The sequence below is a fragment of the Engystomops pustulosus genome, chromosome 6 (assembly GCF_040894005.1).
Source record: "Engystomops pustulosus chromosome 6, aEngPut4.maternal, whole genome shotgun sequence".
Classification (NCBI taxonomy): domain Eukaryota; kingdom Metazoa; phylum Chordata; class Amphibia; order Anura; family Leptodactylidae; genus Engystomops; species Engystomops pustulosus.
Window position 1 is genome coordinate 94097231 of NC_092416.1, and position 16315 is coordinate 94113545.

The 16315-nt window shown below is 38.4% G+C and overlaps 1 protein-coding gene across 3 annotated transcripts in view; it reads right to left on the reverse strand.

The window, feature by feature from the left end:
- Positions 1-700: 700 nt before the first annotated feature.
- The window catches only part of LOC140064020 (galactoside alpha-(1,2)-fucosyltransferase 2-like), a 152753-nt gene continuing 137138 nt past the window's right edge, over positions 701-16315 (reverse strand). For all 3 annotated transcript variants that reach the window (XM_072110403.1, XM_072110404.1, XM_072110405.1), the window contains one exon: positions 701-7446. In XM_072110403.1, the coding sequence (XP_071966504.1) occupies positions 6320-7390 (1071 nt within the window). In that variant the 5' untranslated portion in view covers positions 7391-7446 and the 3' untranslated portion in view covers positions 701-6319. The remainder of the gene's footprint in view (positions 7447-16315) is intronic.

Sequence of the window (16315 nt, forward strand, 5' to 3'; positions counted from 1 at the left end):
GCAGGAGATTGTCTTGACCATGTCTACATGCCTAAATGCACTGAGTTGCCGCCATGTGATTGGCTGATTAGAAATTAAGTGTTAACGAGCAGTTGGACAGGTGTACCTAATAAAGTGGCCGGTGAGTGTACGTCCCCATGGAACGCAATTGACACATGTGTGGCACTGTTCAGCGCATTGTATTTTATATGGTACAGATAAAGTGCAATACGTTGCCACACTGTTGTAATACGTCCCGTATTTATGGCCAGAATACAGCCGTATATACAGAACAGAAAAGACTATACGGTCATGTGCATGAGGCCAAATGGTGCTTCATTCTGGTTAGTATAAGAGGACTTGCAGTAAGAGCCCTGTGACTGCAGGACAGTACTATTTACCTGCTGCTTCCTCAGATAGCCAGTGGTTGGGCAGAATGCTGTGCAAAGTCTATGAATGGACCACAGGACCTGTTTGGACTTGTTTACATAACATTATTGGAAAGTAAGTATTGGTATTATCTGCAACCTACACAATTTCATAAGATATGATATCATATTATACCATATATTATATCATATTGTGGTAATCATTCAGTATTGATTGTGGCCATTAAGTAGCTTAGCCGTCACATGCAAAGTATGTGACACTGCATTCCAAGAGACCTAGTAAACAAGCACAAGACATTTATTACATACATATTTATTTTTAAAAAGGCACATTTAGTAATAACTTTATTTGAGTATCATGAGAACATTTCTGAGTTAACTGGGATTGGTGACTTACTCAATAAATGTACTTATTTTATTTATTATTATATTATATAAATGATTTGTATTATGACAAGATAAACCATGTAACATTAAAATCTGAAAACATTTCAAATACATTTATCTAAATATGTGGTCAAAGAGCACTAAAATCTATAGATCATACATAGAAAACAGGCATAAGTGTTTTGAAACAAGTGGCAAATGGTACAGATTCTGGATCTGTAAAGGGGCCCTTTTACCATAAAAATGTACAGCAGGGGTAAGATTCATCATAAAGTTCTGGGATGGTCAGTGGTAGACGTCTATCACTAATAAGACTGGCCCTATGACTAGATCATTGTTTCTAAATAAGAATCTAAATGACAAGTTATGCAAAATATTTTCTCACTAAATTGTTTATCAAGATGCTTTTCAGAGAGGAACCCTTATTCATGGTAACTTGTTACCTTTAAGTAGCCCAAAAGCAGACAGGAGACACAGTATGATGTGACATAGTATTAAAGGCACAATGCAATAGTAATTTAGCACAATACAACAGTATAATATCTGTAAACATGGTTGTTATATGTAATCCACACAGTATAAATGTAAATCCTACAGTAATAATAAAACTATCCCTCTGTTAAAGTACTTGGATACTACAGTACATAAGAACACCCGACTTACAGATGACCCCTAGCCTCTGAATATTGGTAATTTACTGTACTTTAGCCTCAGGCTACAAGGATCAACTGAAAGAGTTATCAAAGTTGTCCGTAATGAAGCTTTATCATTAATGTTAGTTCTTCTGACAACCCAACATTTTTAAAATCCAATTGTCACAGATACCAAAAAACCTTTTGACTGGGGTTACAATTATAAAGTATACAGTTCCGACTTACATACAAATTCAACTTAATGGAAACCTACCATGAGGAATCTACTATAAGAAGTAGATCTGATGTTAGATTCCTCCTTCCTGCCTCTGCCCTAATCTGTAATTTAATAACCCTGCAACCTAATGTAATTTGTTAAAAACTTTATTTTAGTAATATGTAAATTAACTGAAGAAGCTACTGGGGCGTGTAGTAGCCTTAGCTTACAGTGCCCGGCAAGGCTAGTACACGCCCCAGTAGCCTCTGCAGTTAATTTACATATTACTAAAATAAAGGTTAGGTTCCAGGATTATTAAATTACAGATTAGGGCAGAGGAAGACAGGAGGAACCTTCCATCAGATCTACATCTGATAGCAGATTCCTCATGGTAGGTTTCCTTTAAGAACAAACCTACAAAACTTATCTTGTACGTAACCCGGGGACTGTCTGTACTTTAGTTTTTGTTTATTTTTAATTTTACAAAACTACAACTCTATGGCTTGTTGCAGTATGTGATCAGTGTGTCATTTGTATTCCATATGTATTTGCATTCAGTCATTTTTTTTACTATTCATTTTCTTGCCTAATAGAAATTGTATCAAAATGTATCAACTGATGCAATATGGATGAAACACTGGTGGAATACTTGTGCATGCGTTTTTAAGCCCTTACATAGACTACACACCTAGGAAATGCAGTGTTTGAGTTCCACAATACATTATATAGCACTTTATTACAGACTTCGGAATATGGATATAATTTCACTTGTAAGTCAGTATCTGTTGTAGCTTGCTAGGTGTCCTAGTTATAGAATAGCTTGGGGCATTTATTGTTTTATTTTTTAAAATAACTTTATGTAATCTATAATAAATAATATTATAAAACAAAACTCAAAGGGGTTTTCCCATGAAACTAGCGTGGTGTTCGGCGATCTCCGTCAGCTCCATAGGTGTCATGCACAGTCTGCTCCAATACAATAATCTCGGGGAGCGACGAGGGGTCCAACGGAGGTACCTGGGACCCAATCCGACCCCTAATTCTTGTGATTATTAGGGATCTTATCACTGAGACCCCCACCTATCAGCATCAGCTGTGGATAGGGCCTAACTTGTTTTGTGAGAAAGCCCCTTTAAGCTGTCACTAAAAGTCTTAAAATGTCATTTATAGCTGGTGACAGGTTCCAATAGCGTATGTTATGCTGCTTTTAAAATTGCATTCAGAATAATTGCAGTAGTTTATATGAATTTAATTAACATTGCCTGGCTCCCTGCCAGAAATATTTGGTGAGTCCCAGTGGAGTGGCAGCTACAGCCTATTTCAGTCTCCTCTCCTCCACACTCATGCAGCTCCCTCATCCCCCCCACTTCCTGTCATGTGCATTGAGCAGGTAGTAGAGGGAGGGACATGGTATGATGGAGAGGAAAAAAGCATGAGGAGACTGATGGGGCTGCAGCTGCCCCTCCCCAGGACTCACCACATGCTTCTGGCAGAGAGCCAGTTAATGTCAGTTAAACTTGTATAAACTACTGAAATGATTCAGAATTTTCTAAAGTAGCATGCAAGTGTGAGTAAGAAACAGCAAATTTTCTCAAAACAGCCATGAAAAGTATTATCTTTAGGAACAGTTTATCTAGTTATCTAGTTAAGTTTGGAGGGAAATCCAAAGAAAAAAACAATATAAAAGCTTTCATTACAATCCAACAACTATCACATTGATATGAGTAACTCCAGACCTCATAATATAAGAAATTTTCAATAGAAAACATTAAATACAGAGAAACTTTTTTTCCCACTAAAAGAGGAATACAACCATAAATGTCAGGCGCTGGAGATGCAACAATTTCAAAAAACAAAAATACTCAATTACCCTGAGTTAACAAAACCTAAGATACACACAAAGCTGCATATTAAACAGTTGCTTTCAAGTATATGCTTTTTTATGTAAACAATCAGGAATTCAGGGCCAAGGGAAATAATTTTAGTTCTTACTAATTAACCTCAATATATTGTTTCACACAGGGCTGTTCAGACATGTTTATGTACAGTACTGCACATGTAATTACAGGATTTAGGAGCAGGAGCAGAATCAGTAGAGTAGATTTCCTTCTCAATATTACGTTACACTTTACATAATTATTGAGTGACACTGTGAATACTTTACTTATATTATTCTGACCTCAGGTTGCATTTTATATTTTAATTCACTGATTCACACTCCAAGACATACATACAGCACTTGGTAGTAGTCCAATGTAAGAGCAGATAAAGTTTGTCATTGGCTTCAAAGTAAATATTTAGTAAACAACCGCTCTCCCTAATATAATTAAATGACTATACAGTATGTGGCTATTTGATACCCTTGGTGGAGGCCTAGAGTGGGTGCAATACATTGCATCTGTCAACCATAATCCCCAATGGCCACGGCTGAGGGTATATATGTCACGCAGCACGCGAGATAAAGATGGAAAGACGTAGCTTGCCTATGAGACAGGGATTTAGAATGGCATTGTGTCGCACACGATCGAATTTTAGCGTAATTACGCTGGCTTTCATGCGCCACAAGTCGGGGGATTCGGACAAACCACGGGATTTAACTTGAAAATTGTGTCGCAAACCAAGCCCTTACATGTACTAGGAAGAAGATGGTGAACTCTGGCGCACCTGAGCGGGGAAGCGACACATGCAGGATATTGAGTGCACGATCTACGTGGACTGCGGCACAGTGCATCATTGTCGGACATTCCGGTTCGGGGATCGTGACTCGGACAGGTAAGAATGTGCCCGTATGGGGCACATTTATTTACCCGGGCCGGAGGAGATCCCAAAAGTGCATTGTCCGAGGACAATGCACTGTGCCGCGATTCACTTACATCGTGAGCCTGACTTGCTGAATGTGTCGCTTCCCCGATCAGGTCCGGCGGAGTTCACCATCTACCTCTCGGTGCATGTAAGTGCTTGGCTTGCAACACAATTTTTAAGTTAAATCCCACGGTTTGTCCGAATCTGTCTGATCGTCAGACAGCCCCCCCCCCCCAATTTGTTTTGCATGAAAGCTGGCGCGATTGCGACACAATTCGATCACGTGCGACACAATACCCTTTTAAATGCGGTGCAATATCCAACGTTTGTAAATGAGCCCCAATGTGTCTTAATTCAGGTTATCAAGGTTCAGAATTTTGACAAGTAACAAAACTTTGGGGTCTGTTGTTTGCACATGCTGCTGCTGCTCTATTCCTCTCTATGGCACTGATAAAGGTAGCTAAACGCAATGCTCAACTACTTCTGTCAATTCCATAGACAGTCAATGGAGAAGCAGCATGTCCCACCTGCCACTCCATTAATTTTCTGGTGACCCGTAGTATCCCACCACTGGCACCCCTACCAAACAGCAAGCTGTCCTTTATCCTGTGAATAGGCGATAACTTGTTGTAACTAGACAACCCCTTTAAGAGAAAAAGCATCCAAAAAGGCATCCATCATACTTCGGATATGTGTAGTGTGATGTAATGCCTAAGTGTCAAACTCAGCCCGGGCTCTTGATCAGTATGGAAATCACAGTAGTTGTGGGAAGGTGTCTTTTCTGCATCTAAAATGATTCCATTCATCTCAATAAAGACTAAGGGAATGTTTCTCTAGCATGTGCTTGGATATCTGCAAGAGAAATTGGTGAAGATTCACTAAGCAGAAAAAGAAACAATTCCTGAGACTGAATTGTTGAACTCTCATTTGTTACTCGGTTCTGATGAACATTGGCCTCCTGAAAAAGAATAAGGTATTAAGAATTTAAGAGCTGTACCGTTCTTTTCTCTCCTCATTCAAGGCACATAGACTTTTTGAAGGCTCCAATATTGTACAAAATGTAATAATTACCATATGAAATTTTTGTAAATTTAGTACAAATTTTATCAGCATTACAAAACAAACTAGAAAAATTCTAACCATGATCTCAATAGAAAAACATTAGGCCATGCTTACAAGCGGTGGACTTGCTGTGGATGTGTGGTAAAGTACTTTGGCAGAAGTATATGTGTCTGGTTACCAAATCTATGCATTATGGTATTCATTTTACCCGTATTTGCATTATCAGCCTTAATGTAGACCTTATAGATTTATTTAGTACATGCAAAGCACCACTATAAGTCTTGAATAATATCAAACAGAATTAGTACATTGCAAATCCTAAAAGTAATATAATAGCAGAAGTCTAATCTAAAATAAGAAAAGTCACATTATAAAGAAACACAACATATACAAATACAACGTTTGTTTTAAAAAACAGTACCACAGGTTTGTTAGCTCAGGGCCATTCATTTGACAACTCAAGGACGTGAGCAAGCTGTAGCACTATTTATGCATGAAAACATTCATCTTGTAACCATTTTAATACCTAAAAAAAACATTTAAATAAGTCAATACCTGAAGTTTTTTCTGTACCTTGGAAAATTCAACATGCCTTTGTGTAGGCTTTGTGCAACTCTATGCAGTACAACGTATAAAAATATGAATAAGTTACATCTATTTTCAGAAAGCTGACACAGAAATGGTCAAAACTATTTTAGAAAATAATAATTTATAGAAATCTTTCGCTCTGTTAATATACATATTGCTGTATACACTGTGTCAGCATCTTCTTTCCTGAATAAACATGGTAAATAATCTATATGTATGTGAGTGGTATAAAATCGGCAGCTTTGGCATATCTTTTAGCATCTTCAGTGCAGTAGAGGTGATAGGTCAGCTGGAATACCTATCCACTCTGGTAGGAAAGCAGCATCATAATGGAAAAGTTTCAAGAATTCCGATTCAGGAAGTGTAAAATTAGTGAGGTAAATGGTTTCTCCCCCAACCAGATAGCTTGCCCAAAATCCAAATGTCCCAATAGTCATGATTGTGTGGTTACAACTAACCAGAAGTGCAAAATCTTTGCCTGGAGTAGACTCATTGCCATCTCCTGAAAAGTAGACATCTCCCTTGGAATTATCAATATTCTCTTTACACCAGTTCATTCCATTACTAGCTACTACAAAAACTGGTTCTTTATATTTATTTCGGAAATAATTCATGGCTTTTTCCAAGTAGCCTTTGTCTGCAACCACACCCTTCCAAACATTTGGCATTACGTTTATATAATCTCCTCTTCGTACATGGATCCCAATGTAGGTAACATTTTTCCGAGAACCTTTAATGCCTTCCAAAACTCTGTTGGCCTCAGTCTTAAGATAGTCATGGATTGTAAATTCCCTAAGAATATCCTCTCGAAGATGGTGAAAAAATGTCCAAGAACATGGATAGCCTGTTAGTTTGATAAAACTCTCTTCAATGTGATTATATTCCTCGGACATCCAATCATGTATCCAGTATTCCTTAAATGGGACATGCCAGGCCACATTGTCATGTAAAACTGGCAGGGTTATTTGAAATATTGGCGCCAAGTAGTTATGCATATCTGAAAGTATAAACGCCTGACGCTTATTTGCTTTGGCCAAGGCGTATAATGTAGCATATTCACCCATGTTATTTCCTAACCTACCGTCAGGTTTTACAGTCCAAATTCCTGAATCTTTGCATTTAGCTACAATCTCTTCGCCACTATATGGTATCTCCACTTCTGTAGTAGATTGTTTGTTGTCATTTTTTGGGCAAATTAAAGATATTGGCAGGTGAGCGGAAAATGTCAAAAATTGGGTATGGATCTGTAATCGGTACAGTAAAATGAATACAAAGACTGACATAAATAAACAGCCCAAGAGGAAAAATTTCTTTCTTTTGTTGGGTGCATCCATCGTCTGATGTCTTTCCTGAGTTCCGGGTAGTAAAAGTGACTCATCGAATCTAATACCTATTTAAAAGCAAAAACACAAATTTTAATTAGTAACACAATAACCAATCATCTAAACATCTCAGTTCTCTAATCTAAGTCTAGCTTAGGCAAGGCTAAGCAGACAGCTCAATACCTCAGGGGTTGGCAATTATACCCTATAGTCCTGGAACCCTGAGCTTAGATCTAAACAAGAACAACTTTGTCATTTACATTTAAACAGTATGTAAGAAAAGAAAATGAACAGTTGTTTACATAAGCTTGCATGTTTAACCCCCTTAAGCCTAATTTTGCCTCTAGGACAAGGCCCCATTTTCCAAATATTCCCTATGTGACTATAAGTGGTTATAGCCTTGGAACGCTATAAGATATCCAGGGGATTTTGAGATTGTTTTCCCCTGACATATTGTACTTCAAATTAGTTTAAAAATGTGGATGATGTCTTTTGTATTTAGTTATGAAAAATACGAAAATTTGGCAAAAATTCTTAAATGATCACTCGCTCATGTCCCACCCGTGGACAAAATTAAAATGATTTTTAAAAAAAGTGAAATTCAAAAAATTATTAAAAAAGAATAAAAGTTGCCCAGATCCCATTCCATGCAATAATCAAATAAAACATAAAAAACCCAAAAAACACACATATTGCGCATCACAACGTCCTAATAACCCATACAATAAAATAAAATTGTCACTGAACCCATATGGTGAACTCCTGGAAAAAACGCAAAAAAAAACCCTCCAAAAATTATGACATTTTCACATCTGACCTCATAAAAAGCACATAAAAAGTGACCAAAGAGTAACATTTACCCTGCAAAAACAAAGCTCTGGGAAGCTCTGTAAACAAAAAAATTATAAATGTTATGCCTTTTGTTACATGGCAATGCAAAAACAAGCAAATTTCTCACAAAATAGGTTCTATATTCTGCAAAACAAGTTTACAAGTAAAAAAGTTATATAAATGGCATTTATAGTCATATAAATGAACGTAAGGGGAAAAAAATGCTAAATTCATAAGCAAGAATTAATGATTTTTTTAAAAAAAGAGTTAATAAAATCTGATTATTACCTATTGAACCCCCATAAATGATGTACCTGAAAATTGGATCCCATCCACAAAAAAAAAAAATCCCCCATATGTCCAAATTACAAAAAAAATAAACATTTTATAGCCTGTAAAATGTGACAATGCAGATCTGCTCTGTATGGCACTCCTTCCTTTTTTTAAGTCCAGCTGTGTGCCAATACAGCAGTTTACCAACACAGATGACAAAATGACAAAATTTACGGGGTTACTGCTACAGGCGGTCCCTTACTTACACCCGACTTACAGACGACCCTTAATTACAAACGGACCTCTGGATTTTGGTAATGTACTATACTTTAGCCTGTTTCAATAAACGGCTATAATAGTTATCAAAGGTGTCTGCTATTAAGCTTTAATATTAATCCTGATTCTTATAACAATCCAACATTGTTAAATTTCAAATGTCACAGAGAACCAAAAAATTTTGGCCGGGATTACAATTATAAAATATACAGTTTCGACTTGCATACAAATTCAACTTAAGAACAAACCTACAGAAGCTATGTTGTACGTAACCCTGTGACTGCCTGTATTTAGGCCTCAGAAAGTCAATTAAAACTGAGCAGTTGCCTCTAAATAAGGGTTTTGTCAATTTTCATAAAAATGAGAAAAATTGCACCCACAATTCTGAACCTCCTAACAACCTACAAAAGGATGCATAAAAAGCCATGCCAATATAAAGCAGATATTTGGGAAATGTTAGTTACAAAATTACTTGGGTGCTATGACTATCTGCCTGAAAAGCAGAAAATTTAGAACTTTTAAAATTAATAATTTTTTAGAAATTATTGCCAAATTTCCATTTTCCACTAAACACGATTAATATTGTCAAAAATTTTCTATGACTTTGAAGTACAATGGGTGGCAAGAAAACAATCTCAAAATCTTCTGGATATGTTAAAGCATTACATAGGTATAACCTCCTACATAGGCAGTCCCCAGGATATGTACAAGATAGTATGCGTAGGTCTGTTTTTTAGTTGAATTTGTATGTAAGCCGGAACTGTATCGTTTATAATTATAGCCCCAGCCAAAAATGTTTTGGTCTCTGGGACAATTAGATTTTCAAAAATGTAGGGTTGTCAGAAGAACCAGAATTAACAACAAAGCTTATTTGCAGACACCTTTTATAATTCTTACAGCTGATTAATAGAGCCTAGGGATAGAGTACAGTGAATTACCAACATCCAGGGGTTTGTTTGTAACTAGGGGTCGCGACACACTGTGACACCCTGTTTTTAGACATGTATATATATTTTTTATTGATTTTTCACTATGTTTACTTATTGTTTTGTTGTCACGGGTGCTCCCGCGATCGCTGACTTGGATCGCGGACGCACCCGTGTTCCTGCTGCTGCCCCCGGTCCTGTGCCCCGCTCACCTTCCCTGGCTCCCACGATGTCCTCTCTGGCTCCCGCAGCTCAGCGGGAGCTGGCCTGCTATAAGATTCTGCCCCTTGCCAGATTTTTGAGCCTCACACCCTAAGAGAAAGCTTCCTTGCGAGTATTCCTGCGTTCCTGTGTCCTCCAGCGTTCCTCCCTGCCTTCCTGTGTGTTCCTGCTCCCGAGTCCTGTGTTGCCGTGTTACCTGTGTTCCTCCGTGTTGCTGTGTTCCTGTGCCTGTGTTCCCATCAACTATTGCCTGGACCTCCCGTTGCTGACCCCGGATTGGACTTTACCCTGCATCTCTGCCGCCTGCCTTGACCCTGTGCCTTGACCCGACCACGAGACTGTCTCCTGTTAAGGTACCTAGACCTTGGCTGCCACCACGGGCCAGTCGCACCTGTGGAACGACCAGGTGGTATCCTGCTGCAGCAAGTCCAACCCGCTTTGCGGCGGACTCTGGTGAAGACCAGGTGCCACTTGAACTCCGGTCCCAGGTGTCGGCTGGTACCACCTCACGCAGTGGTACAGGGGATTTACACACCCCGAATCTTGACATTTGTGATGTAAATTATTTTGTATTTGTATCTCCTCTGATGCAGGTAATATTATACAGGGATGGGGATTTCTTTGTTTTTTTCTTATCTCTTTTTTATAGGAGCTTTTTATTGGATGTTGAGTCTTGTAGATTAAATTAAACATAATCTCAAACCAACAGAAAGAACGGCTCTCAAAAACCTTACGGACAATCCGGATTTAGTCATCAGGAACGCAGATAAGGGTGGGGGAATAGTCCTACAAGATAGGGACACCTATCTGTCAGAAGCCATAAGAATCCTATCCGATAAAGAATTCTACGAGATCCTGCCTACCAACCCCATCATCAACTACACAATGGAACTGAAAACATTACTGAATAAAGCCACCACAGCCGGCGTCATAAACAAGAAAGAAAGAAATTACATCTGGCTAGATACTCCAATTACCCCAACATTTTACCACCTTCCGAAAGTTCACAAGTGCACAAAAAACCCACCCGGTAGACCCATCATCTCAGGAATTTCATCTCTCACCTGCAATCTCTCACACTATGTAGATGTCCTATTGCAGAAACACGTCACCCAACTGGACTCTTACCTACGAGACTCCACCAGTGTTTTATTAGCACTGGAGGAAATCAAATGGGAATCAACATACATGTGGTTATCCTTGGACGTCACAGCCCTTTATTCCAATATTCCCCACAAAAAGGGCCTTGAAGCTGTGCAATATTACCTAGACCAAGATCCCACAATGCCCACCCGACAGAGCACCTTTGTCATAGAAGCAATTAACTACATACTAACCCATAACTATTTCTCCTTCCAGAACACCATCTACAGACAAATAAAAGGCACTGCTATGGGGACACGGTTTGCCCCTAGCTTCGCCAACCTATACATGGGTAAATTCGAGGAAGATCTGATTTACAATAACAACACCTGGCAATCCAACATTGTACTGTACAAACGTTATATCGATGACTTACTCATAATCTGGAACGGCCCCGCTACTGCCATTGATCAATTCATTAACCATCTCAACAATAACGATTTAGGTCTATCCTTCACTGCCACTTCCTCCCCAACCGAACTCGAATTCCTGGACTTACACCTATCCATAGAAAATGACCGGATCATTACTAGCACCCACTTCAAAACGGTAGACACCAATAGCTACCTAGACTATGGTAGTGCACACCACAACAAATGGAAAAGCAACATCCCGTTTAGTCAATTCAGGAGGATCCGAAAAAATTGTACAGAAACTAACACGTTTAAAAAACAGAGTATAATCCTAAAAAGGAGATTCAAAGAGAAGAATTTTCCAAAACCCCTTGTTGAAGCAGCTTTTGACAGGGCCCTTAATCTCACACAAGCTGAATGCCTTCAACCATCCCATTCAAGCCAAAAACCCACCCAGGAATCACCACCCAACAACTGTCCAGTTTTCATTACGACTTATAATAATAACCATCTAACCCTCGCAAACATCCTGAAAAAGCATTGGCCCATACTACAAAATGACCCCTTTTTAAACAAAAATTTACCCAGACAGCCCAAAATAATTTATAGGCGATCACAGACACTAAAAGGCATACTAGCCCCAACGAAACTACGGGGAAGGAAAAACAAGACTAAAACGACTTCCCTCTTCCCACAAACAACGGGCAGCTTCAAATGTGGCCGTACGAACTGTAAATGCTGCCTGAACATCCAACATCGGAAGAACTCCCTCACCAGCAATCAAACTGGAGAAACCTTCAAAATCCATCAGTTCCTCAATTGTTCATCTACTTATGTTATATACCTAATGGAATGCACGTGCGGGCTACAGTATGTAGGCCGTACCTGCCTAACTTTACGCATTAGAATGAACGGACACAGAAGCAAAGTCACAAACGGCTATACTAAACATAGTGTCTCTAAACATGCTTTAGCCTGTCATGATAAAGACTTCTCAGCATTCACAGTCACACCCATCGAATTTATACCCGTCGATAGCAGTGATCGCTTCCAAAAATTACGAAAACGCGAAATATATTGGATCTTCAAATTAAACAGCCTACATCCAGCAGGACTTAATGAAATGTTTGAAGAAAACTTCTAACACCATCACCCTTTTCCCCCCTCCCCTTCTGATAACTAATTGATGTACCAACCATAATTTATACTATGCAACTACAATCTTAATTCATATATTAATATACCTTAATTACTATAATTCATGCATCCATTTAGTCATTCAGCTAATTATTTATTCAATACACCGTAATTCATGCATCCATTTCATCCATTTCACTCATTTATCCTTTCTTTATTATAAATACACATTTTTCAATCAACTTCTTTTAACTAGACAAGCTTCTACTAAATCCTAAAACTAATCCTAATCCTAATACATCACCTAATCAGCATTGTGTTGTAAGCATAACACATGACGCCACATCGCGGGACGCCATATTTTTGGTGCCCTCACAGCGAATGCGCTTGCGCACGAACCCGCGTGCACTCTCGAGCACGCGTAACATCATACTACAGCGAGTGCGCATGCGCACAAGTCCGCGTTCACCCGCCTCCAACAGAAGCATCGCGGGCTTTTTAATCAGCAGGCACTCTGGCGCGCGCACACACTGGAGCGCCCGTGCATCCCTCCAGCGACTGGTAAGCCCGATCGGTAAGCCCGATCATTATACCCATTACTCTCTGCTTGGTGGAAATTGAGCTTAAGACTAGACTTAAGGAACTCCAGTGTCCCTATCTTAAATTATAACAACTTATCTATTCAGGCACCAACTAACTAATTCATCTATCGACTTCTCAATCCAGTTTCACTATATCATATATTTACTTATATTGATTTTTAACTAAGGGGTTAATCGGTACCCCTGATTATATCTCCATATGATTATATCACAAATTTATTTATTTATTTATTTATTTATACATCCATTTATTTATTTATTTATTGATTTTTAACCAAGGGGCGAATTGGTATCCCTTATGATATTTCCATATTTTATCAATTTGTTTTTACCAATATATATAGATACGTGATACCTTTGTCATATATATTCATGTATTGTGTGTATATATATGTAATTATTCTTTTATATAACAAGATCCATGCCCTATTTATGTATGTATTTTTATTCCTTTCATATACCAAACTTATGTCTGCACATAATTCTTTATATATATATATGTATATACCCTTTTGTACTTCGCCAACCCACAGATTTTTTATCCACTTGAAAAAGGGGACCACAGTTCCCCGAAACGCGTTGTGTATCCTCTGTGTACCCTTGACGATTCAATAAAAAGGAAAACCTATTTGGAACCATTATCCTGTCTTGTCGTGCGCCTTCTGCTTTTGGTCTCTCTACACCGAGTCTTGTAGATTGATACATCATTATGGCATGCGATTGGCTGAAAGGTTATTTGCATGTGGATGTATGGATGATTAATATTTAGTTGTTGTATGTAATACATCATACATTTGTATAGTTTTGCATGTTGTTAGTGGGATGTGTGTTGCTCATCATTACTATTATTCATTTTTCATACATGCAGTTTATACATGTATCTTACATGTTTGCTTACACAAGCTACTTTGCACTTGCACTTTATACATGAATATATTTGCCATATTCAATACATTTTTCCACGCACAATTATTCATTTTATGTGACATTTGGCATAACATACACATTTCTTTTTATCACATTTCAAACATTGCAATTTTTTTCTTAAGATACACAACATTTCTCACACTACGCCATACCATTTTTGCATATGATAGGTAGAAAGACATTTTACTGATGCATTTTTTCTGATGGATTTTTATGGCATTTATAATCACTTATGAACGTGTACAATGATAATACTATTAAGTGTTCTTACTCTCGCCATCTAATCTAAAGGTTATTTGATACCAATTTTCAATTATCTTATATCTATAGTTCTTCTCTTTAATTGTTATGATCAACATTTCCCTTTCTCGACAGTTATACTTCAACACTCCGGGTGTGCATGTACGGAACTCCACTGCTGTGACAAGCTGCTGGGTGGGCGGAACTGACTGGCGTTATTGTGGGCGGACTGATCGCCGGCCCAATTGACGTCACTCTTGTCCTGCCTGCTTCCCGCTCGCACGGCATGTGTCCGCGTCTGTGCCCCATACACAGGTGAGAAGTCTGCTTATTAATCATCTAGATGCTCCGCTATTGGTGGACCTTACTATTTAATCCCGCTCTGTATTATCTGGCATCACCCCTTGATAGAGATCTGTGAGGTTGAAACAGACGTCAGGTTGGAAGCCAGGCAGTGTGTTTAAATCTTCGACCTTTTACTGTGTGCAGGTATAACCCTATTGTTTTGCAATACGTTGTAAGCATTATATTTATTGGTACGTTCTGGCCTCATTAGTCCGCATCTCAATTGGTGTGCACTTTATCCTGTTTCATATCTTGCACTTTATTTGTATACTTACTGATAAAAGGACACACTGCCTGGTGGTCTGTGTTTTCTTGCACTCCTCTTCCTGTATTATTTGCATGTTTACAATTTTAATGAATTATGATTAATAAAGTGATATATTTTATACAATAACAATTTGGCTTTGGACCATGGTTCTTCAATTTGTTGGTTTGGTGGATTGTGTTACAACACTAGTTCTACATCTGCACATGTGGTCACATATGTACTTACCACCTCTTGACGCCTCATTGCAGTCATTCCTTTCTATATGTCTCCAACATTTCCACCCACTTACTGTACAGAGAACTGTATGGCTATAGTGAAATAAATTATAGTGGTTTCTTTTCTCTGTACACTGGGTGTAGAGAAGGTATCTGAGAATTCATGGGTTTACTGGCAGTCAGGCATTCACTAAAAAGGAAGTGACGACATTTCTTATAGTTATTTCTTTACTTCCTATTGCTAAGTAATATGTTTTTGTGCAAATATCCAAAGTGTCCTAAAGCTAACAACACTTTCTTACTCTTCCAAATGAGATGTACACTTTAATTTACCAAAACACTTGGTACTGTCTACACGATAAGTCTGTAAAATGCGACAGTTTTCCCAAACAAAAAAATCTAAGATCAACAAATTGACAATGGGGAAAGAGGGTAGTTTCATAGTGAACTAAAATCTGCCTTTTCCCAATTTGCACAAATTGATCACGTTGCACAATGTTTGATAATCTTGGTGCATATTCTAACAAGTCACCCCTGAGTTATTACTCTACACCCCACTGAAGTGAATGAGAATGCAACATTTTTTTTCATGCTCAACTGGCTAACCACGTAATTTTCTTCAAAAGTATAAAGGGCAATATGAAATGTCAAAATAATTTTTGTAGTCTTGATAGGAGAGTTTCTAAAGCTTCAAAAAGATCCTAGTAGTTAGTTTTTAAATCGCTGTTTTTCATAGAATGACAGTGATTAAAGCGTCACTGTAAAGTTACTTGACAAAAAGTCGTTTTAGTACAGCTGGAGGTTCCATACCTGTATCATGCTTCTGGCTTCTTCCTATCCTGACATACACTCACCGGCCACTTTATTAGGTACACCTGTCCAACTGCTCGTTAACACTTAATTTCTAATCAGCCAATCACATGGTGGCAACTCAGTGCATTTAGGCATGTAGACATGGTCAAGACAATCTCCTGCAGTTCAAACCGAGCATCAGTATGGGGAAGAAAGGTGATTTGAGTTCCTTTGAACGTGGCATGGTTGTTGGTGCCAGAAGGGCTGGTCTAAGTATTTCAGAAACTGCTGATCTACTGGGATTTTCACACACAACCATCTCTAGGGTTTACAGAGAATGGTCCGAAAAAGAAAAAACATCCAGTGAGCGGCAGTTCTGTGGGCGGA